This window comes from Centroberyx gerrardi, chromosome 4 (assembly GCF_048128805.1).
Source record: "Centroberyx gerrardi isolate f3 chromosome 4, fCenGer3.hap1.cur.20231027, whole genome shotgun sequence".
NCBI lineage: Eukaryota > Metazoa > Chordata > Actinopteri > Beryciformes > Berycidae > Centroberyx > Centroberyx gerrardi.
In genome coordinates, this window is record NC_136000.1 from 22,204,989 (window position 1) to 22,229,276 (window position 24,288).

The 24,288-nt window shown below is 42.9% G+C and overlaps 1 protein-coding gene across 2 annotated transcripts in view; it reads left to right on the forward strand.

The window, feature by feature from the left end:
• The window catches only part of btbd11b (BTB (POZ) domain containing 11b), a 66,082-nt gene extending 42,462 nt beyond the window's left edge, over positions 1 to 23,620 (forward strand). The window contains exons 5-19 of one of the 2 annotated variants that reach the window (XM_078282929.1): positions 7,489 to 7,693; positions 10,362 to 10,514; positions 10,815 to 10,980; positions 11,697 to 11,786; positions 13,402 to 13,503; positions 15,305 to 15,398; positions 15,727 to 15,862; positions 16,200 to 16,420; positions 16,947 to 17,125; positions 19,661 to 19,766; positions 20,129 to 20,231; positions 20,821 to 20,902; positions 21,119 to 21,187; positions 21,431 to 21,544; positions 22,218 to 23,620. In XM_078282929.1, coding sequence (XP_078139055.1) covers positions 7,489 to 7,693; positions 10,362 to 10,514; positions 10,815 to 10,980; positions 11,697 to 11,786; positions 13,402 to 13,503; positions 15,305 to 15,398; positions 15,727 to 15,862; positions 16,200 to 16,420; positions 16,947 to 17,125; positions 19,661 to 19,766; positions 20,129 to 20,231; positions 20,821 to 20,902; positions 21,119 to 21,187; positions 21,431 to 21,544; positions 22,218 to 22,427 — 2,030 coding nt within the window. In that variant the 3' untranslated portion in view covers positions 22,428 to 23,620. The remainder of the gene's footprint in view (positions 1 to 7,488; positions 7,694 to 10,361; positions 10,515 to 10,814; positions 10,981 to 11,696; positions 11,787 to 13,401; positions 13,504 to 15,304; positions 15,399 to 15,726; positions 15,863 to 16,199; positions 16,421 to 16,946; positions 17,126 to 19,660; positions 19,767 to 20,128; positions 20,232 to 20,820; positions 20,903 to 21,118; positions 21,188 to 21,430; positions 21,545 to 22,217) is intronic. The other variant, XM_078282930.1, reaches the window with a different exon arrangement.
• Positions 23,621 to 24,288: the final 668 nt, after the last annotated feature.

Here is a 24,288-nt window from a genome sequence, read left to right on the forward strand (position 1 = left end):
GGTCAACAACATGACTGGCTGATGCCTGATATTTAATAAAAAGTCCAATATAATAATAATAAGGCCAGTATGTAATAATGAAGGCAAACCGATATGTCAGTCTAACCCTAGTGTGCATGCGTGTGTGCAGTGTGTGTGTGTGTGTGTGTGTGTGTGTGTGTGTTTAAATGAATGTGAATCGGTCGGTGAAAATCAGCATGGTACTGTCAAAGTAAGCAATTCCAGTGAACCAGAGCCACTCATTAAAAAATGATTTTAATAGCTTTATAAGTTTGACAAGCCCTCTAAAAGTTAATTGAATGTCTGTCTGCTCACAGTGTACTCATTATTCAAAGAATAATGGGCATCTGAATGTTTCCTGAATACATTTATATGAAGCAATTTACACAGGCTTTTAGGAATATTTTGTAAATTAGATAATAATAATAGGTTTTTCGGCATCATTTGAGAAATGACGTATTGCCTGTGTTTGTCCCTGTGTCTACACTCACAACAAAACCCCCAAAACTTTTTAACGCTCAGCCAAAGTTGGACAAAACAAACACATTTCAGCACAAGGCCTTCATTAGTGTTTCCACCTTCTTCTCTGCTTCAGGGAAACGTTCTGGCAATTCATAAAGCTTCAACAAATCTAGAGTGGCATGCTGTGCTGTACACCTCTGCATACACAGCTCTATGTTTTCCCATGGTGTTGTGATACAGTCAGATGTAACCATTGTGAGTGAGTGCGGCGCTCATTTGACGTGACAAACAGTTTTGTCTCTTGGTGTGTTTGCGTGCAACTCTGCCCCTCATTCCAGCTGACTGTCTCAGAAAACACCACCGAGGTCTAAAAGTGCTGAAGCTATACTGTGCTATACTATACTCACAGTATAGCTACAAATACAGTCACGTGAATCTCAGAATACAGTGTAGCTCCTAATTAATAACTATATTTCTGACAACCGCTCACAAAACAAAGCAAATGTTAAATCACACAGTATCAGGAGGGGGGAATCCCCTGAGATGTTGCTGTTGTCATGGCATCGGCACGTCAAGAGGATGAGAGAAAAACAACTTTCTGTATATCCAGTGCAAACATTTATCATCAGAATAAACACCGAGCCAATTCTTCTCAGGATAGATATGTTCTCCCAGGAGCTCGAGAGAAAGCGGAGCCAGATCACCGGTCCTCTGTCCATGTTGTATTGATGAGGTCAAGCAAGGACTCATTCTGCCATGTTGACACTGCAAATACACTCTCAGACAACAGAGCGGCGAGGGATAACGCCGGAGCTTAGGCCAGCGATAATGTTATCAAGTCAGGAGGGGTAATCTGTAAGTAACTATAGAATTTAAATATAGACACACAGCTTAATCTGACAAAAAAATAATTATTGAGAAAAGCAGAATAGTCAACAATGACTGCGCTATCAGGCTGTCGCAAAGGGTATTTTGAAAGAGTGCAAGATGAGAAAAGGCAGACAAAGAAAAGAGCAAAAGATGGGGATGGTAGAGAGAAAGATGGATGAAAATTGTTTCATTTGCTAAATGAAATCTGGCTCCAGACTTCTTCTGCTCCAGTGCAGTGAAATTTGCATTGCAGGTACAATCTTTCGCACTGGCATTTAGACTCGATTTTTAGAGGTTTGCCACTGATTTGCCTCTTTGTACTGTCTCATTTTGTCTTTCGCCAAAATGCCAAATTAGCATATTTGAAATGACAGTCCCTTAAATAGTGCAATTATTAGGGTTGTGTGTGTGTGTCAGCGTCCTGCTGCAGATATGTACCATCAGGTGAAGTGGAAAGGATTGTTTGTGTAACTCGGTATGTTAGTGAATTTGGCCGGATCTATTCTTAGAGCTGTCAATGGGTGGAGGATACCATATACGCTGCATGCAGGCTATTTCCATATGTAAATCTATACAACATGACTGCTGGAAAACAGCAGCACCACAAAGTGAAACAAGGTCAAATGGCAACGAGCTCACTGTGCAGGTGGAGACATCTGTGGTCTTCGTTCCACAAGACCGCCAGTAGGGAGAGAGGGAAGAATCCAGCCACATTCTCTCACCTTTATTCTTTTCTATTAGATAGACCCAGAGTGATGGCGTACTGTATGAGGCAGAATTTTGTCTTTTATTTTTATTTTTAGCAGTCCAAGCACCGCGTGTGCTGGAGCCCTATTGTTTTTGCTTGGATTCCTCTTTGTCTGCCATAAAACGATCTGGAGCTCAGAGACCCGTGAGTCCCAAGCCACCAGATATGGTGGATAGGTTTCAAATCTCCTCCACTACTCAGGGGAAAATAACAACCAAACAAACAAAAAAAACAAGTAACTTTATGTATTGGCTAATAACTCCTGAACCATATAGCCTGGAATCATTTTTCTTCCTCATATTTCTTCACTCAACATGAATCCATTGCACAAACTGGTTTCATTTCTTCAGTTTTCCTCCATTTGAATTTTATGCAAACCTCTTTTTTTGCTATTTCTCCTTCAGAGTTGATCCAATCTAGATTACGGCTGTTAGGCAGAAATTCCAGTGTTTGACTGTGACACACAAGTGAAGTTGACAGCAAAGATGTGCAAACAGGAAGCGAGGCATCATTTTTCTATGCTTAAAGCTAGTGCAGCCAAACTAGTCCAAACCAAACCAAACTAGACCCAAAATTGTGTCAGACCACATATGACTGTGTGCCATCACGCCACCATCAAGCCAACTTGCAATAAGACTTTTTTTTATTACTCCTGCAAAGCTGACTTGGTCTCCACCACATTTTACACACAACATATTTCAACTGCCTGCATCATGGCTATTCCAGAGAATTTTGACACATGTAGCCATTTGGCTCAGACTCACACATGAAGTTAAGAAGCACAAACCTAAACATTTAATGCTAGAGCAATCAAACTTCACATATATATTTACAAAGGGGTTCCAAAGTGTGTCAGATCACATTTGGTTGTGCAATTGCAATTGCAATACCTCAGGCATCTGTGTGTGTTTAGCCCATGGGCTTGGACCCAGCTGACCCAGTCTTTTATGTACAGTAATACAAACTTGTTCACAAATTTCATTACCTACAGTATATTTAGTGCTAAATGAATAATGCTGCTATTAATATTTCAGGTTTAACTCACCCTACTTTCCCCAGGAGGTACTTTTTTCATACAGTATTAGGTATTAATGCTGATGTAAAAGCGCTCCGGAACAGCATTATTCATGATTATTGGAAATATTGCAGAAATCAATTTTAAATTTCAAAAACACATGTTTCCCAGGGAAAGGAATAGACCCACAGGCCAAGTGGTGGAAAGTAAAATACCCCCTTCCTTTTAACATTTATCACAGGATTTTGAGCCTGTGTAGTCAGTTAAACAGGGCAGAAGGTTTCCTCTCTTCTTCTTTGGCTTCATTCTGGAGTCTCATTTGATGAAATCAGTATTTGGGACCTTTTTCCAGGAAGTGTTTCAGCTGAGAAGTGACTAAGTGCAGGGTGTGCTCAGTTGAAACTACTAATGGTGTCTCAGTACTTTCGGTAATACGTTTCAGAGATCAGCACAAAAAGGGTATAGATTTTTTTTACATCCACATTGAAGATAGTGTTTACTTTTAATAGCCCAGAATGTCCGTGTTCTTGATGAAAGCAGCAGTCTTAAGAGGGAATGTTACCATTTAATGATTTTAGTGCCTCGTCGGAGGAAGTGTCATCTTTGTGTTTTGCACCGTAATGATCGTTTCTTACACATTAGGTGCTGCCTCTGACAAATTACATACATAATGCCCCAGCGGAGCATATTGTCGTTGTCCCATGGGAACCTTATATCTCCAAAATGTCAAGAAAAATAGTCTTGTTTTCAGATTGCATTGCACTCAACCCCTTAACCCCTCAACTCAACTCAAACTGTTTTTCCCCTTAATTCTTCCCTGAAGTAGCTTCAAAGTCAGTGAAAAAAACATTTTTCCATACTTTACGTCAATGTCACATACATATTCTGTATGTGACCCCATTTCTTTATGGCTGCACCATCACATCAAGTGGAGTCTAGATGTCTTGTGCATCATTTTATACACATTTCCATGTAATTCGGCATGACATATTTAGTATCTTTGGAAATCTTGGGATCTTGACTAGAATTTAAAAGAAAGTTCTGTGGGTTTGAACAAAGTTTGGCCGTGTGACACGCGCTTGTAATGATGCTCCCATCAGTGGGACTGAGAGGGTTGAAGAGGTTTTAAAACATGAAAAGAGAGTTACAAGGTTTTCACTTGGCAACAGCGGCATGTAATATATCAGAGACAAAACATACCATCTAAAAGATTACTGCTCTAGAACAGCACCCTGCAATTTTCAAAGTGATTACTTCGCTCTCCATTTCATACAGTGAAGTATACTTTCTTTGTTGAACCACATGCTGGTGAGGAGTAAGTCGTGCACAGGCAGAAACAACACCTGTGATGCATCCTCACTCCTCCTAATGCATTCTCCCTTCTCCCATAGAGGCCACAGAGTTTCTTACAGTAAGAGAGTCTGTCATCTGTCATTAGTGTCTTACCATCTTGTGTAAAGTAACGTCCCCTGATTCTGCGGGGAGAGACTCCAGGGGGTTACAGCTGGGTCGCTGTGTCCTCGTTCCTCTCTCAGACTGAAGTGTGTGACTCCTCAGCCCGCATTCAGTCACAACTGAACCTGGACGTCCGGATGCAGAGATGGGTCATGATGAGGAAAGACCCTCTTAGTGGGACTTCCACTCATGGCGTGACATGGAAAGGGAGACTTTTTGTTCTCTCAACAATGTCTCATAACCAGAGGGAATATGAGTTTTGTAGACACTAATTTCTGTTTTTCCCCCTTTCTTTCTGGCCTTTCTCTGTTTGTCAGCGAGTCTTTATTTACTGTATTAGATCCAGACAGAACATTTCTTAACTTGTTCCATTAAGATATTGTGTGCCTTCCATGTTATCTGGTGGCTAAAGGCTCTGAGTGTTTTCTAATAGATAAAACTAATAGCAGGAGGAGTATCTTCGCATCTTGTTGAGTCAGGATGGCCACAGGCAGCCATTAAACATAGTCATGGCTGCATAGCGGCAAATAATTGAAACACAGTAACAGCGATGATGGCAGCAGCTGCACAGCCACTGCACAATGCAGCTAGTACTCATTCATCAATGCCCAAAGGAGAGCTGGATACTGTGTAGTTACATATAAAGGCTCGCCTGTAATTGCTCCACGAGGAGTGAGAATTAATTGCTTCTACATTGCTAGAGAGTATACTTTCTCTCTTACCATTAAACATTAAACAGCCTTCATACTCTGTGATGTAATGGGCAGTGTTGTTGTTATGTGGGCGTTGCAGTGCTGGTTACTGACCTTAAAGGTGCCAACTCTCATAAATTCCCCAGTAAATCAAAGCAGTGCCATTACGCCCCTGGAAGCTGGCATATCCATGAGATTTTGCTTCTGAAACTTTTTCTAAGAGGTTTTCAAAGCTTTGAAGATAGAAAATTCTGCCCCAGTGCTAAAAGGTAATCACTGAGATACTTGAGGAGCTGCTGCGTCCGTCCTCAACCTCTCCTCTTCTTGTTAGCATAAAGAATTAATTGCCTGGGATGAGATATTGATTAGAGGCTTGAGTCTCATAATGAAACGACTATTGACTTTTTTTAGCTCCTTAAACTGCTCACCTTCTGTCCGTCCTCCCCTCCTTTTGCTGAAAACAAGGAATTCCTCACTGTGACCTTGGGGCTTTACTGTAATACACGGCCACCAGTTGCTCTTTTTCAGCGGTAACATTCTGGCAGTTTTTTCTGCGTGCACCTCCCGAAGGAGCGGCAGTAATCTCACTTTATGTGTTAAGCTGCTGGTACTTCGCCGGGGCACTCTTTCAGTTTTGCTGTGTGGGCTTAGAAATAATCTCCCTCCTCAGCCCGACGGCGGCCTGCCTGCTCGTCCTGCTGTCCCTCACAAGGAAATGTCACAGGCCAGCATAAATAAGACATGAGAATGGCTGTTCCTGCGTTGCCTCTGAGCCGGCCACCTCAGCTCCCCTTACCTTGCTTAAGAGGGCACTGTTACAAGCTTATCTGTATCCCCATTGGTACAATTAAGAGGAAGAAGAGGAGGAAGAGAGAGAGATAGAGGGACGGAGAGAAACTGCAAGGCGGTTGGGCCTTATCTTAATAAAGAATGTCCCAGAGTTTGTGTTTAAAAAGTGTGAGCGGCGGTCATTCCCATCCTGATATTTCCTGCTCATCAGTATTCATTGCATCATAAGGTAATGTCCACCACGACTCTGTGTTTGTTTTTATCAGCACAGCGCCGCTGTCCCCCAGGATGGCTGAGAGATCGACTGTTACTGCATGAACGCTCTCTCCTCATTCACTCGTCCTTTTCACACTTGCCTCTCACATTGTTGAGGCTAAATGGAATCTTGGCAAGCACCGAATAGCACGATTTTGATGCTAAACAAACCCTTTGTCTCTTTGAATGACTGTTTGTTCCCGAACACTCACCGCTCTGTATGTGCACACATGCTGCAGTTCATTTAGACCGAACAATAAAGTGCCATCGTGATCTATTATTATGTTTTTGTCTTGAACAGTGCTAAGTTGAACAGTACAATATGACAGAGACTATTTTTCTTTTTTTTTTTTTTTTAGATGTACCCTGCTTCAGAATTTCATTACATCCTCTCATAGCGCAGTGGGGTTAGACAGGAAAGAGAAGCGACTGAAAGCTGACAGCATAGCATGAGGTGGGATTTGAATCCATGCTGTAATAATACAGGCTTGTTTTTCAGGTAAGCATACTCGTCCATTCAATAACCGAGGCACCGCAGTAATGATGTTTTCGAGAGTTAGATGGCAGTCTGACTATCTGTCTGGCTGTGAAAAACAAAACAAACTTCCAGTTTAGAAATAAAAAAAAAAGTTCAGCTCTCTCTTTTTGCTCAACTAAAAGGCTTTATGTCTTGTCCCTTAAGTATAAAAAGCAAAATTCTCAAAACATGCTTTTCCAAGAACTGTTTACTCCATCAAAGCCGCCTAGAGAATATTCAAATTTTTATTAGCAGAGTCCTTTCAAGCTTTGATTTTCAAGCCCTACTGGATGACCTTAAAGTACTGAAGAATTATGCAGAGGAAATAGCTTGGAGAGTAGCTAATGTTTATCCATAAATATTCATTTTTTCACACAGTGCAGTCATGGGCATGGTTCCTCTGCTGCTCTCCCCCTGTGAGCAGCACACAGAGGACTGGGATGAACCCTGTCTGCTTCCTTACTGTGGCTCATGGAAACTCTGGATTTCCCCTGACAGAGCGGCTCTTAGGGGCCTGGAAGGAATGAGGATGATTCCCCCGACGTCTTTTTAAAGGCCATGCTCAAAATACCCCTGTCTTTTTCCCCCCGTCTGTGTGAGTGTGCCTGCACATGAATGTCTCTCTGTCTGCATGCTTGTGTTCCTTCATTTGTATATATGTATGTGTATATGTATGTGTGTGCAGGTGACCTGGTGTCCCGGGCTATGCACCACCTCCAGCCGCTGCATGTGAAGAACCACAACAACGGGACGCCGATCCACCAGAAGGGCGGTGCGCTCCACTGGGCGCCTGAGGCGATCTACACACTGTGCTACTTCATGCACTGCCCTCAGATGGAGTGGGAGAACCCCAACGTGGAGCCGTCCAAGGTCACCTTACAGACCGACAGGTGAGGAGCAGACACATGGATGTAACGGTGAAGAGGAACACCACTTCCTCAGCATCAACACAGACAAGGGACAGACCGAACAAAGATGAACAAAAGTTATGCGGAAAAGGTGTAGTTAAGAACCAACGCTTGCCAATTACATGTGAAGATCTTTGAGGATTATAAAAAAAACTGTATCAAAGGTTGTCACCACTACGCTGAGCCTTAAAGGGACATTAAGTCATTTATTCTTTATCAACCTCTATGGGCAAACAAGGAATTGCAAAAACATCATCATGTCTCTGACACAGCTAATGGTGGCCTGTTACAGAAATATAAGTCACATTTTTACAATAGAAAAAGTAAGCTACCTAATTAGAGCAGATTTCCAACAGAAACATCTAGTGAAGAGGTGATATGTCATGATGCACAATACTGTAATAATAATACTGTTTTGTCATTTGCTGTTTTGAGTTGAGAATGAAAATGTGTTGCGATGCCGGTTGCTCGCTTGTAGCAATCTTCCATTTTTGGCAGTTGAAAATGCGAGGAGGGTTACGGAGAGTACCAAAGTAAGTTTTTGAAAACCAGATATCTCAGCACCTGGCAAAGTAACCACTGAGTCATTGGTATTGATCAACAACAAACTCCCGCAGATAGATTATGGTCATTATGTACTATGGGGACAGTAAAAATCTTACTTAATGCCCCTTTAATATTCACCAGGGCAACAAATAAGCAACACCATTACGAAAAACCTACCTCACGCTTCAGACCGCAGTAAAGACGTACTGGAAATTCCCTTCCATAATCTCCAATTCACACCTCTGAATCTGTCCTCTTCCTCGCCTCAATATATAACTTTTCTCAACATGTCAGGCGTAGTAATCCCGCGGTAACGTCCCTTCTATAGGGAACGGCGGAGAGGATCCTGGTGTAACTGTACACCTCTCCACTCTGTTCTTTTATTATATTTCTGGCTCTCCATACTTACCCCATAACCCCTGAAATGGCACACCAGATGTTTTCCTATGGAAGGAAAGTATAGGTTTATATGAGTGTCAGCTTGTCGGGGAGAGTGAGCCCCTTCTGGTGACCTGAGAGGAAACGACCGTTGGAGCGGGCGTGCACAGACACGTGCCCGGTCAGTATTGATAATTAGCATCGCTGACGTAGTGGGTCATTATCAGCCGGCAGCTATAGAGCTGCATTAGTGAATGACATAAAGATTAGGCAATGTTTCCATGGTGCTAATTCCCCTGACCCTTCATAGTTTCTGGCCGCTGTGTAGTTTTCTCAAAATTCAGTATGCCAGAACACGGAACAGTCAACTGCAGCTCCAGTGGATTTCTATGTAAATTTACTCACCAAACCCTCGCATACTTTACATATCCTGCTTATGAAACTATTTTTCTGCTGAGTTTATGAGCTATTTTTTTCTATATTTCGTTATTGCTCATATTACACTGTATCCTAGCATTTATAACTGGAGCTGTTCAGTATTTCCTAAGGTTCTGGTGGAACCCCCTGTCAGCTTGCGGCAGAGGTGGGAAACGGGGCTGACAGTTGAGGCTGAGCAGTCCTCCTGTGGGGCTCCAGACTTTATCGCCTGTAATGGAGCGACTTATCAGCTAATGTGTCTCCTAGGTGTCCAACTCACATCTGCTTTAGCTCTGCTCACCATAACAGAAGAAAGTCGCGTTTGTGCGTATTTATTTAAGTCATGTTGAAGCAAAATAAGGGAAAGCCCTGAGAAACCCTGATGTCTCCACTTAATTACAATTCTTGAAAGAGGGTTGCGTAGAAACAGCAAGACCTTGAACTGCTCGTGAACCAGTGTCTCCGCTGGGGCTGTGAAGGAATGTATTGTCATTATACGTTTCATGCCTCTTGATGAGGTGTTGTGCGCCTCTTTAATGAAGCCTGTGCCAACGATAGCGTCACGTTGGCTGTAGGTCACGTTTCTCCTTTCCTTTGAAGAGAGGGAAAAAAAAGAAAAAAAGATTTACATTTGTCAGCTGATGAAACTCAGGAGTATTAAAAGAGCATGGATCCTCCCGTCAACTCAGAATAGCGCTGATGAGTGACTAATTAATGATGAGCGACAGATGTGGGCCGAGCGCATGTCAAGGACAGTCCAGGCATTAAGACATCCTTTGTGGAATGATGTATTGAGCAGTGAATCCCAGAGGAACAGACCGAGCTCCTTCAAGTACACATTGCACAGATATCTGACAGCTCATACAAAACACATGACCAGCTATGGAGGCTTACTTCTCAATGCTGAGGAAGACCTGATCTGTGCTGAAAAATGTTGTTTTTATTCATAGTGAATAGGTGGAATACATAGTGGGTCCATGTCTCGGTTGCTGATACTGAGCCTGTTTAAAACAGATAAAACAGAATTTGCATTTGTTATTCCTATGATCTTGGATAGTTTAGATTTGCAAATATCAGAGTATCTCTTGGTGACGCACCAATTTTGGGTCTTTGATTCTAGCTTCTTAAGAGAGATGCTCATGTTCTCAAATATTGGCTCAACTGGGTAAGATCAATGAAATAACATATGCAAATTCTGTATTAGGTGGATTTTCCTTGCTAGTGCTGTGGCACATGAAGCACTGTGGGTGAGTGGAGTTGAGTGTGCGGCTCTGTTGGTGAGAACACGTGTCTCTGTCTCCCCCTGCAGGCCGTTCATGGTGCTGCCGCCCCTGATGGAGTGGATCCGGGCGGCGGTGGCCCACACCGAACACAGACGCAGCTTCTCTGTGGACAGCGACGACGTTCGGCAGGCCGCCAGGCTGCTGCTGCCTGGAGTGGACTGTGAACCCCGCCAGCTCAAGTATGGCTCCAAGCGGCACACTTGCCTTTAAGCTGCAGAGTGAATGCACCCTCGTGTGTGCACACAACACACAGGCACAGACGCCAACACGGCACACTTGTGAACACGCACACACACACACACACATACACATCTCAGTGATACAAACAAGGAAAGACGTGCATACTCCCCGTACACTCATCCTCCCTGTAGTGACAGAAAATAAACCCAGCCAGGTATTTAGGGAAAATATTAAACAAGTGCAAAAACAGTCAAAACACCACTACCAGTGTGAATCACTTTGTGTGCTTTGCCCTTCAGAACGGATGACTGTTTCTGTGCCTCGCGGAAACTGGATGCTGCCTCTACCGAGGCAAAGTTCCTGCAGGATCTGGGCTTCCGTATGCTCAACTGCGGACGCACCGACCTGGTGAAGCAGGCTGTCAACCTGCTAGGGCCGGATGGCATCAACAGCATGAGCGAGCAGGTCAGAGACACACTCACACGCTTACCGATACATACTCAGGCACACACACATTTGTACATGTACATTTATGCTCACACTGCCTGAGAATCTGTTAGTTAAAATTAAATTTCACGTATGCCTGGTAAACCACAGCTCACTCGCCTCCAAACACCATCCAGTTGTACATACAAAAGCTTATTCTGACACAGTTCGGCCTGCAGCTCGCCTGCTAAGTAATTCTGCATTATATTCTAACATCCACCTCCAATACAGTAAGCCCCTCAGGAGAATACTGCATGTATAAGTCAAATCATTTTTCATGGGAAAGTCAACACTTAGCTCGGGGCTGATGTGAGCAGAAACTCTCAAACTTGTATTTCTTTCAGACAAGCTGTTTTGGTGTCTGGTCTGAGGCCCAGAGGAAATACTGATTCATACAATATCTCTGGAAATTTTGATCAGCAGCAGAACATCAGGTTGCAGCTCTCATGATACTTGATCAAGTTGCCTGGAGGGGAAACTGTCAATGATAGACGGTTTAGAGCAGACCAAAAGTTCAGCTTTGGTTCATATAACTTTTTAAAAAAATGATGATTCTTGGTAAAATGTGGTGGATGGATTTAAGTTTTACTCCATTCATTGGGGCATAATGTCAGATGTGTAACATGCGGCTCCCACAAAAAAAACAACAAGTTAACCTATGAACCGATCTGACTGCGCTTGTTTTCTCTGTGCAGGGCATGACCCCGCTGATGTATGCGTGTGTCCGTGGAGACGAGGCCATGGTGCAGATGCTGTTGGACGCGGGAGCGGACATTAACAGTGAGGTCAGTCCTGATGAAGTCTCTTCCGAGCATCAGCCAGTCTGGTTTGGACATGGGGAAATGAATGATGATTCAACTTCTTACAGTTCTTTTTCACTGTGAAGCCGATCTACCCAGTGTGTGTGAAACCAGATATTAATGGGAGCCGCCAACAATCTGTGCAGCAAGGCACATGACAGAAACAAACATATTCAAGTGTTGGGTACAGTGACTCAGATTGTAAGGAGTGAGTGGCTGATGACGCTGAGTAGAGATCAGATGTCTATGAGAGGTGAGAGGAGCTGACAGGAGCTTTTGTATTCTTCAATATGCACAGTCTGTTGTTTCATTTTGTGCCATTTAAGTGTTAAAATGATTTATTTTCATGCATTTGTAACTGTTTATGTAAGTATTTGTGTGGTGTTGAACTGGAGAAAACCAAACATGTCGTCCCTCATCCCCCTCTCCTCCTCCTCTCCCCATGCCACGCTGCTTAGTGTATGAGAGCCGAGGATCATGAGGCACCGACTGTCCCGTCACCTCGGGGGTTCTGTAGCGGTATACAAATACATTAAAACGGACCATTCTGTAATTACACGGGTGATAAAACCCGCACACAGTCGAGTATCTGGAGCATGAAATGTGACGCAGAGTTTGTGTTTGAGTCATTCCTTGTTTCTGTGTCAGGGAGGACGAGGTGAAGTTGTACTGATTTAAAAGGATTTCTCATAGGGCCATCAGGGAATAGAGATGGCATTCTTTGAACCTATGGAGACGCTGTAGGGGTCGTTCAGTTAAGGCCTCATGATCCTCGTCCCTGTTAGTCACCTCAGCAACAACATGTCCCATCAGCCATTGTGTCAGAGTCCATTTGCAGTCCACTGCGCTCATGACCCTTGTCCAAAGCACAAAGCACCTTCGACTAGACCTTAAAGACCATGACTCCCTCTCAGTTGTGCTATAACTGTATGCATCTGGCTAAGTCCTAAGGTTTCAATTTGGTATTTAAACAGTTAAAGGCTCATTCTGGTTGCCTTCGATGCATCCAAACGCTTTTCCCTCACCAGTCGGGCAACTTCAAAAATGATTTGAAACCGTTGCATCTGTTCTATCAAAGTGATTAAACTGAGAATCATTTTACCTGCAGAGCAGCTGGTGGAAAATACGTGCCTTTGTGCTTTGTTCACGCGTCTGCGCCTCATGTATGTCATGCTTTCATTCTGCTCACAGTTCACTATTCATTTCAGCCTTCAAGCGCCCCAGACCGGAGAGATGAGCCCTAGAGAGGTCGGGTCAGGCCGGGCCTCGGTCCTGTCAGAGAGTCGGCAGCGGAGAGATAAAAAGATCAGAGCGGAACCATTAGGACGAGACTTGACTAGACAGATCAATCCACCATGTTCATTAGAAGGCTAACACAGTGACAGGCTGACCTCTGCAGCCCCGGGGTTCCTAGTTAATTACTCTAGTCCTCCTTTAGAGCCTCGTCTCTCCCCCCTCCGCTCCTCCCTGCAGCTGCTTGTCTGTGCTACAGCAGGCCATGTAGTCGTTTTAATGGCTTCGTATCTCTCTCCCTCACCTTCCCCTCACATTTGTCCCCCCCCTTTCCCCTCCTCCCCGCCTCCCTGTGTCACTTCCCCAGGTGCCAAACTCAGTGCACAAGCACCCCTCAGTCTATCCCGAAACGCGGCAGGCGACGCCACTCACTTTCGCTGTGTTACACGGACATGTGCCTGTGGTGCAGGTAGTGACGTCCTTTCTCACCTGTGATTTCTCTCATAACCTCTCGTTGTGCTTCAGTCCATGGTTGGCTTGTCATTGTCATTTTTGTCATCAAAAGGTACTTGGTGGTGATGATGATAATGAATCGCCACTATGCGAGTTTTCTCCTGTCTGTGCTCTTTTTTTCAAATGTATTTTATTGAAATTGCACTTGTGTAATGCAGTTGAGGTTGTTTTATAGGGCATTTATCTTAAAAGAGGTCATTTACTCAGACAAATTGCAAGTCTGAACAATCGTTTTGGACATGGCTTCCTCTTGTCAATTTGCATTTTTGTACAAATGGATCAGACTGCATTTAGAGAGTGGAAAGTGGAAAGACTGTCTAATGGTTATCGAACTCATTTAGCTCATTTAGTTTTCCTCGAAATGATCTTTCCATCGAATTTTAAATCGTTAAATTCGAATGGAAAGTGGTTAAGCTGCGTGCTCTGCCATTTTATCTGAGCACATCAGATGAGACAAAGAAAGTAGGTTAAAAGGGGAAATTCCGGCCTGAAATCATAAGGTGTATTGGCAGTAAATATGTGATCATTTCACACTTTCTAAGCTATTTGTTTTAACTGCAAGTCATTTTTCAACTTATTAAGGGGCAGGTTGAGCTCCAGATAAAGTTATGAGATTTATAGGATTGTTGAGATTACTTTCTGTTATGTGAAAAAATGCCCCGAACATTGCCAAGTCGATGATAAATGTCTTTCAGCCAGTGTAATATGTCAGGTATAATGTACTTACAATAAGATAAGATGAAATTTTATTGATCTCTGTGAGGAAATTAGGTCACAGGGGAAAAAGAGAAATAGAATATAAACACACAAATGGAATATGAAATGAGCAAAAATGTACAGTTAAATTAATAATAAATTAATAAAACAAGTAATAAAACAGAATGTGAAAAGCTGTGGGGTTCTATAAACCTGCTCCTGAGAACTTCAACACATGTTAAGTAGAATATATGGGTGGGAAATATGGGGAAAGAATGTGGGTTACTTACATACATGGATTAACTTACAGTTGTCTCTACAGTTACATATAAAAACATGATGATTTTGATTTTGATTGAGGCTTACAAGACACTGTAAGTGAAACAAAGTGATCAAACAAAAGGTACAATGCTGAAAACATAGAATGCATGTTGTCTATCTACAATTCACTTTCAAATTACATTACAAACAATGAATTTCAGTATCGTAGTATCCAGTATCTTACTGAGAATTCAAAATATATAACGATTCGTTCCTTCTTTCCCACACCTTGGAGATATATTGGGCACTAAAAAGGTATTCAAGTCTTTGACCAGCCTCCATCAGAAATAAATCACAATGAATTAGCTTATCGCACAGCTTAGTTCTCACATCATTATATAAAGGGCAATAAAACATAATGTGAATTTCATTTTCAATCTCATTGATACCGTGTGAAATAGTGGAACCATTATGAAAATAGTATTAGTGTTGTGCAGAATATAACTGTGAAAGGTATCACTGAAACTAAAGATAGGATAAATGAATTTACAGATGGCCATTCATATATACAGACAGAGTTGCAGTGCGTAGGCTACTGTCTAAAAAACTAAACACTTTATGGAACTTATTCACTATCCAGATGCTGATAGCATATGAGGGAGTCACTAGGTGAGAGAAGCTCAAATCCACTGACCTGACTTTAAATCTGACTCATGCTCATCCAACTGACTCTTCCATCTTCATCCTTCTCTCTCTCCCCCCTCCCGTCGCTCGCCCCCGTCCCCGCCCGACCTCCGCAGCTGCTGCTGGACGCCACGGCCAACGTGGAGGGCTCCCTGCAGGACGGGATGGAGAACTACACAGAGACCCCGCTGCAGCTGGCCGCTGCTGCAGGTACGGCGACGCAGCGTGACTCCCATCCGCTGTCTCCTGGCCAACTGTACCAAGCTGACAATACCAGCTGGCCGTCTAGAGCCAGCTGATAATAACACCTGACGGTCAGCGTGATTACTGGCCGACTTCTGCCTTTAGAGGCATATCTGTCCCTGGGAGCTGAAAATATATGAAGTCCAGCAGAGGCGTGCATGCTGAACCGATGATCAAACATCACTTTCATCTCTCTCTCTGTCTCTCTCTGTCTCTCATTCTTGTTAAATCTTTCTCTTACTCTCTCTCTCTCAAATTGCATCAGATGCTCTAATAAATCCCTTTGCATCCACAGGTAACTTTGAGCTGGTGAGCTTGCTGCTGGAGAGGGGGGCAGACCCCATGGTGGGAACCATGTACCGCAACGGCATCTCCACCGCCCCCCAGGGAGACATGAACTCCTACAGCCTGGCAGCAGCGCACGGACACAGGTGACACACACACATGCATTCATGCTCAATCAAGGATACACACTCTAGTGTCAATAAACAGAAGATACACATCCTCACTCTGTTCATTCTTGTTTATACACAAACACAAATGTCCATGAAATTGACACCTCAATGTTATGATTTTAGTTATTGTTAGTAAATGGTTCAGTGCATTCAGAAACAGTTTTTTCAAGCTGCTGCTCCAGATACAGGTACATAAGGGAAGGGCAGGTGAGACAAAAAAATGCACAAAAAAAGTAATCAAATAGAGTGCTCTAATACGTACAGACAAATCCATCGGAGCTTCTTCACCTGTTCGGTGCCCCTGTTCTTCCAGAAATGTGTTCCGTAAGCTGCTGTCCCAGACAGAGAAGGGGAAGGGGGACGTCTTGTCCCTGGAAGAGATTCTGGCTGAAGGGTCGGAGCTGGAGGAAAGGAGCTCCTCTCAGATGGACCTGATCCGGACTGGGAAAGCCAAGCTCAAAGCCCTGAAGGAGGCTATGTACCACAGTGCAGAGCACGGGCATGTAGACATCACCATCGACATACGCAGCCTTGGTTAGTATCTCTAAAAGACTCTCTAAACACATACACTACCTGCCAAAAGTTTGGATACACCACATCTTTCTTTATTTTTTACTATTTTCCACATTTTAGAATAATAGTGAAAACATCAAAACTATGAAATAACACAGATGGAATTATGCAGTGACCAAAAAAGTGTTAAACAAATCAAAACTATCTTATATTTTAGAGTCTTTAAAGTAGCCGCCCTTTGCCTTGATGGAAAGGCAAAGGCTTTGGAAAGAAATTCATACATAGGATCAACTTCACTATTTATATTTGTCTAAGAAACACATTTCAAGCATTTAAGCAGAAGCTTTAGATCAAAATGGCTTTAAGAGAATGAAAAACATAGAACATTCAGTCAGGTGTGTCCAAACTTTTGACTGGTAGTGTAAGCAACGCATAAAGAAAATATGAGAGATTTCAGAACGCAGCATTCATACTTTCCCTGTGTTTGTTTGTGTGTGTGCGTCTTTGATATGTTCCATGTGTGTTTACCTCTGTAACGACTTCTCAGGGGTCCCGTGGACTTTGCACACCTGGCTGGAGTCTCTGCGTACGTGTTTCCAGCAGCACCGCCGGCCTCTGATCCAGGGCCTTCTGAAGGAGTTCAGCTGCATCGAGGAGGAGGAGTACACCGAGGAGCTCATCACACACGGCCTGCCGCTCATGTTCCAGATCCTCAGAGCCAGCAAGGTACGGCCCTGTCTGCGCTGCCTGTTACATTGTAAAATTAGGCATCGGTTCAATTTAATCACCATGCATCTGCTTTGGCTAAGTGGAGACAAATTGCAATTTTCAGCGACGGGGTGAGACTTTTTTTCATCCCTGCCTCAGACTTCTTAACCAACTGGCATAAGTTTGTGATATCATTCATAACTATTTTTGCAAAATTCCAAGTAATATGGGGTCATTGTTGTAAAATATACAGAATTCTTTCCACTGCCTTGGCTATTCCACTTTTTGACCCCTTTCTGCCTGTTGACTAACCCTAAGACGGTATATCGAAATGCAATATATCGCACTACAAAAAAGTGACAATACATATCATGGGGCAATGAATCGTGATATTAGCTACATTTTATTCTGCTGTAATAATCACAAATAAGATGGCTTGCCCATCACAATTTCACAAGCTCTCTATCAAAATTATTTGCACTTTGTAATGACATTTTTAAATGGTTTATATTCTAGCAAGCCAATGCCATCACTAGAAAGATTTGTGGCTCAGAAATAAACATAATTCTGCACAGTCAGACTTTGTTGTCATAGACCTTACCGTGAGATAAGCAGATCGTCCCATCTCTACTTCCTATCTTTCTATCTTTCTTTCCCACTATTTGCCACTTCATTCTGCATCTTTCACCTTCCTTCAATCTGCCTATTCAGTATACTGAGCCATGGCTTTACCTCCTCTCTCTGTTTGTTTGGCTGTCATTAGCTAGTCCCGTCGTCAACTTCACAATGACTGACAGCGCCCCACAGGCCTACTCAATATCAATTACCTCAAATGATTATGATTTATGATAGGCCCCCCTCTCTCCTCTCCGCTGCTACTCATTAGATCAGGGCAGCGTTTCATTACTCCGGCTCATGATCCCCTTGGTTGGCTGGATTAGACTTAAAACAGCATCGTCTGCACCTCTCTTTGTTCTGCCTCCGTTGCCTTGACTCAGTCGTGCCCTGCTAGCGAGATGAGTTTTGCTGTCAAAAAATAAAAAATAAAAAAGAATGCAGACACACACATAAATAAACACACACGCAGACCTGCAGACACACACGAATGCTCATTCGTGCGCGTACACACACACACACAGACACAGTCACACAGACAGAGGCAATCGTTGCCTTCAGTGTATTGCTGCAGTGTCAGTCCTTGTCTGTGTTTTGGCTGATCTATGGTGGGGCCAGTGACCCCCATCTCTGCGAGGCCTCAGGGACCCCTATCACTGCTGGCCCTGTCCTGAGGACGAGAGACTTCAAGGTGCAGGCCGTTCATCTTCGCTTAGCCAGAGAGCCGCTGCCTCTGCCTGCTGCAAGCACAACAACCGTTATTCAAAACACAGTTCAGTTCAGTTCAGTTCAATAATTCAATTCAATTCAATTCAATTCAATTCAATTCAATTCAATTCAATTCAATTCAATTCAATTCAGTTCAATTCAGTTCAGTTCAGTTCAGTCCAATTCGATTTGATTCGGTTCGCTTTAGTTCAGCTATATTCAATACGATTCAATTCAATTCAATTCAATTCAATTCAATTCAAATGGTTTACAGTAAAATTGCTCAGTAAATGTGCATAATGAGAACAATACAAAAACAATAAAAGCAAAATAAAATCAATAAAAATACATAACATAAAACACAATAAAACACATAACAAAGCTTTGCCAAATATTGGCATACAGATAAACATCAGACAATAGTATAGTAAATAGTGCAACACACACAGGGACTCTATCTATCTAGTATTTCTACATTAAAGTTATTTGTGTTCTTTTTCCTAGCACGTATATACACCAGGTAACCATACCTGGTGTATTACATTTTGTAATGCATTGTGTCTAGCTGGACAATTGTGAGTTCAGTGTGTGTGTGAGGGGGAAAATATGACAGAAGTGCATATTTGGACGTCCGTCCTGGTGGAATAGGCGGCTGTTAATAGCTGTTTGGTGGCGTCACGCTTCAGCAGCAGCCGGCAGCCTGACTGCACGCGGGGGACTTGTAGTGTTGCACACCGCTGCTGCAGCTGAAAGGCTTTAGGACTACACACACAATCACACACAATCACACAATCACACAAACACACAAGTGGGAAGTTGGGGAGAGGATAAAAGGATCTCTCCATTCTCTCTCTCTCTCTTTCTCTCTCTCTCACACACACACTCCTAACTCAGCCTGTCACATAATATTCCCCATTCATCTCTGAGGAACTGTGGGTGTTATAAATCAAGTCTGATATCCGTCTAATCCCATTTCAAAGGTGTGAGATAGTCATAAATACATGACTTATTTGAACATTTGCTTGAATAAAACGAATGAATGTTGAGCTGGACACAAAGCTGCAGCAGTGTGGCCTTTTTTAATTGTGTTGAGGTTGTTTAAGTAGGAGAAGAGCTTTAAGCACTTTAGTTTTTTGCCTAACATGGATTTGTGGATGTTGATTTGAGTGTGGTCGAACCAGACTACTCTCTCACCCTCTGATGTTGTGTTTCTCTGTCTGTGTTTTTCAGAATGAGGTGATCAGCCAGCAGCTGGCTGTCATCTTCACTCAGTGCTACGGCCCTTATCCCATTCCCAAACTGGCAGAGATCAAGAGGAAACAGTCGTCCCGCCTGGGTAAGGGCCTGTCTTTATCTTTTGAAAGACTCAGTATAAGAGTTTGGATTAGTGTGTAAAACTATACAGTGTGGCAGTATATAAAAAATGCAACATTAAAAGCAGCACAAAGGTACTGAACATGGCATTGGATGTATGGTATTGAGTCTACTATGCAGGCCCAGTTTTGAAAAGCCCTATCAACAGAGCACAGAACGCCATCTAGTGCTCAAAGCTTGTAACAGGCAGTGTTATAATTATAACATATTAATTATAAATATAATTCACTGATACAGTGTGTCCAGAATGACTGGCTGGTAGGGCTAAGTTGTACAAGTTGTACTCAGAAAAACATCATGTTTTTCTGGCCATGTGTGTTTCAGACCCTCACTTCTTGAACAATAAGGAGATGTCAGACGTGACCTTTCTGGTGGAGGGGAAGCCGTTTTACGCCCACAAAGTCCTGCTCTTCACAGCTTCCAGCAGGTTAGTTATTGTCCCGATATTTGGTCAAATTTCTCATGTAAAGGTCAGTGAATCCATACAGTAATGAACGGATACTTTCATGATTCTACATGCGGCTATGGGAACAGGATTCCCAACACTGGGTAAGATGATGAAGTGAATCCCTAAGGAACAGTGTTGAGATGTTAATGAGATGTGGTGTCAATACATTCCCTCCTGCTGATCTATAAGGTCGTTTTTCTTTTACAGCCCCTGGGATCCTGAGAGGAAATCCATTTTACTTTCATGTCATGTTGTGTCAAAGTTGGCTAATCAGTCGTGTCATAAAATGATTGAGGGGGGAACGACATGTGTGTTGTTGATCCTCTGTTGGCACGACGACGTAAGAGAGAGAACATGAGGAAAAATCCTTTTAAAATCAACCCATGAATTCAGGGCTCATTGCCATTCTGCCTCTGTGCCATAACCTGCTCTACATAATACTGAGAATTATCCCCATTTGCAGAGTGTTAAGAACTTGAGTAAAACACCGAAGACTAAATCAAGGTTTATCCTTCCTGGCCAAGGCTGTGATTTCTCCTCTTTTATGTCTCTCTCTCTTTCTCTCAAGGTTCAAGTCTCTTCTAGCGAACAGGCCCTCCGGAGAAAACACATGCATTGAAATCAGCCATGTCAAATATCTCATTTTTCAGGTAATGTGATTAAAAGAGAGAGACTAATAAGATTAGATCCGCATATCCATACTCCTTCTTTTGCTATGTTATAAAAACATATTTATGCTTTGTATAGAGCTGTGTAATATGTGTTTCTTCATATATTTGTGCACAAAATCCTATCCTAACGTAGATGTGTTGTTTTGTGTGTGAGTGAGCTGATTTGCTGTGGTTTTTTGGGTTGTTTTTTTCCAGCTGGTGATGCAGTACCTGTACTGCGGAGGAACAGAGGCTCTGCACATCAGGAACACTGATGTCATGGAGGTGAGGTCATCATTGCAGCGTTCAGTGCAGACCTGCCAGTCAGATCAAACCTCATGAGCCATGTGGACGTTACACTGAAAAGGAAGCTACATAAGATGAAATGACTCAAGCTTATTTGGTTTCCCCAGCATGATACGATTGTTCAGTGTTCATCTCTGAGCCCACAATGGATATTGAACTTTTAATGTTTATTAAATGATAAATATTTGATCAGGTAAAAGACAAAATGTGTTTCTGTTGCAGCTCCTGTCTGCGGCCAAGTTCTTCCAGCTGGAGGCGCTGCAGCGGCACTGTGAGATAATCTGCTCCAAGAACATCAACACTGAAACTTGTGTGGAGATCTACAACCACACCAAGGTACAGGAGAGCACAGACTGAGGAGGAACTGACCAATAGAATAGAATAGAAAGGAATAGAATAGAATGTGAGTCATGAAAACCCTGGAAAAGTTTTTGAAAAGAATTTGAAATTTGTTTTCCAGGACTGGAAATGTTTTGGAAAATTGTAAAATAACAGACTTTTGGAAAAGTCATGAAATTTTTAATTATGATACTAAGTTTAGCATTTTTGTAAACTTGAAAATAAAATTTACAGGAGTAATTTGGACAATTGTAACAAAAATGAGCTGCTGGAAACTGATGCAATGTGATTGCTGTGAGTCTCAAACAAAACAGATTTTCAGTGTCATGGCATATGGAAAGGTTGCTTTACACGACACCACAGTGCTACAGTGATAGGAATTTATGCAAAAGTGATGGAAAAGTTTTGGAATTTAATTGTAAAATAAGTGTGGGAACCCTGTTTTGGCTGCCCACACTAAACATGTATGCACTGCAGTCATGGTGCTTTAACCCTATGGTGTTTTGGATGAAAGCATCCACCAAGTGGAACTATAGTATAACAGATGAAGCTGTTGTGCTGGGACAAGAATTTGTTCTGTGGTCATTAGAGAATTATGTTAATAATCCTCAGCATAAACCGCAAGTCTGCCTTTGGAATGTGCAAAAATCTTTTTTTTTCCTTTTGTCAGTTTCTTGATGCTCCAGACCTGGCCTCCTACATAGAGGCCTACTTCCTGAAGAACATGGTGGTGCTGATCGAGCTGGAGCCGTTCAAGCAGCTGCTGTATGATGCGCCTCCCGACAGCCCCGGCTGTGACATCCTGCAGGACCTGGAGAAGACGCTGGCCATCCGCATCCAGTCCATCCACCTGTCCTCCTCCAAGGGATCCATCGTCTGAGCTCCCGCCCATAGAGATCAGAGAAATGACACTGTATTGATATGCATCGGCGGGACAGACCATCTCTCCAATGGATACATCGTCTGAGCGCGAGGAAAACAAGACTCCCAGACTGTCCCGTTACGATCCGTGTCCCTGTGAAGCTCATCAACTGCTAATACGCTCCCTGTTCTCTTAGCACAGATAGTCACAAGTCTGTCTGTCTGCCTTGTTGATATCCGTCTGCTATGCATTAAGTTAGAATGACTGTCATAAGATAACTGTATTATGCTACAACTTGCCAATAACATTCATCGACGTAATTAAGTCCTTCGTTCAGCAAGAGTTTCTCAGCAAAGTAGTACACAACGCAAGAACTGGATAGACTGCTGAGGCTCTGTAGGAACAAACGGCGGCCGGTCAGGGCATCTCAATACGTGGCTTGATGTTTTGAGAAGATACACAACCTCAGTGTAATGTGATAAGCCACCGGTGTGTACTCCTTCCTGGCAATAAGGAGGGACTGCTGACTCATGTTGTGATCATCTACTTATTCCTCTGGACCTGTACAGAATAGCCGATTTGTATATTTGTCACACTCTTCCGTCACTTAGCATCCTCTATGCTGATTACTCTTCCAAGCCAAACGAGACAAACAACTGACATGTACCTGTAATGTGACAGAGGGACGCTCATCAGTTGACTTTGGGGGGAATTGTGTAGAAAGAGGACTTTTCCTTCCTCCACTGCTGTGTAAATATTGTTGATAAAAAAACAAAAACAAAGCTATTGATAATGTAAGTTAATGTATATATCCGCAGATGTTTTCTCATGTGTCTTACCATTGGATATCGCTGTAAAAAAAAAAGGCTCATCTTTTAAATGTCTATATGTGTTACAATGTTGCATGTCAGAGGGATGACTGTGTTTTGGATTTTCTGTTTTACTTGTTTGGAGATGAGGCTGCGGAGCTGCATGGACACTTGCGAGACTGAGAGAGAGCGAAGGGAGTTTTGTCGCCAGCATGGGTCTCTAAATGTGTAGCAGTCGAATGGTGTCGTCACTTAATGTGAGAGAGGCTCGGAGCCCCGGTTCAAAGACTTTAACCCTGTTCGCTCCTGAACTGGAAGAACACGCTGTCGGCTGTTTTCCAGGGATTGTGAAACCACATGACATGTATATGTGTGACTTGATATATCTTTCCTCTATAAAGATTAATATAAAGAACCTCTACGAATCCTCTCTAGATTCTTCTGGTGCAACGCTCCGGCTCCGAAACAACCTGGAGGCGACATCAATTATTCTGATTGTTGTAAAATTTTTGAAAGCTGTTCTCGTGTTTTGCTCTCCACAGCTAAAAAGGTTAGATCCCAGCTGGGGATTGGTTTAATGTGGCACCCAACTGCACACAACCTTATGCGGTCTTGGTAGAATAGTCCAAAAACAACAACATCAACAAAAAAAAGGCCTGGGTTCCCTTATTTGTTTGAATTCACAGCACTTTTATAGGGTCACTGTTTGATTAAAATACCAGTGATTTCAATCACTTTTAAAGCACATCATACTGTATGTTTCAGATTATATTATGTATGGTTTGCAGCAATGTGCAGATGTGCATGTAAGCTCAAAGAGCAGGCGGTGGAGTGGGAGTATGGCGGTCAAGGAGGGGGAGACAGGCAGAACGCTACAAAGCAAGTCAAGGAGAGAGAGGCAATCAGACAGAGAGTATATGAAGAGAGGTAGAGAGAGAGAGAGAGAGATAATCAAAGCTTTTGTAGAAGCGGTGCAGAGAGAACAGACCTGTCGTTGTTCTCTAGTCTAGTCTACTCTCCAGCGAAAAAAAAAAAAGCAAGGCTGTGAAAACCGTGTATGTGGCCATTCT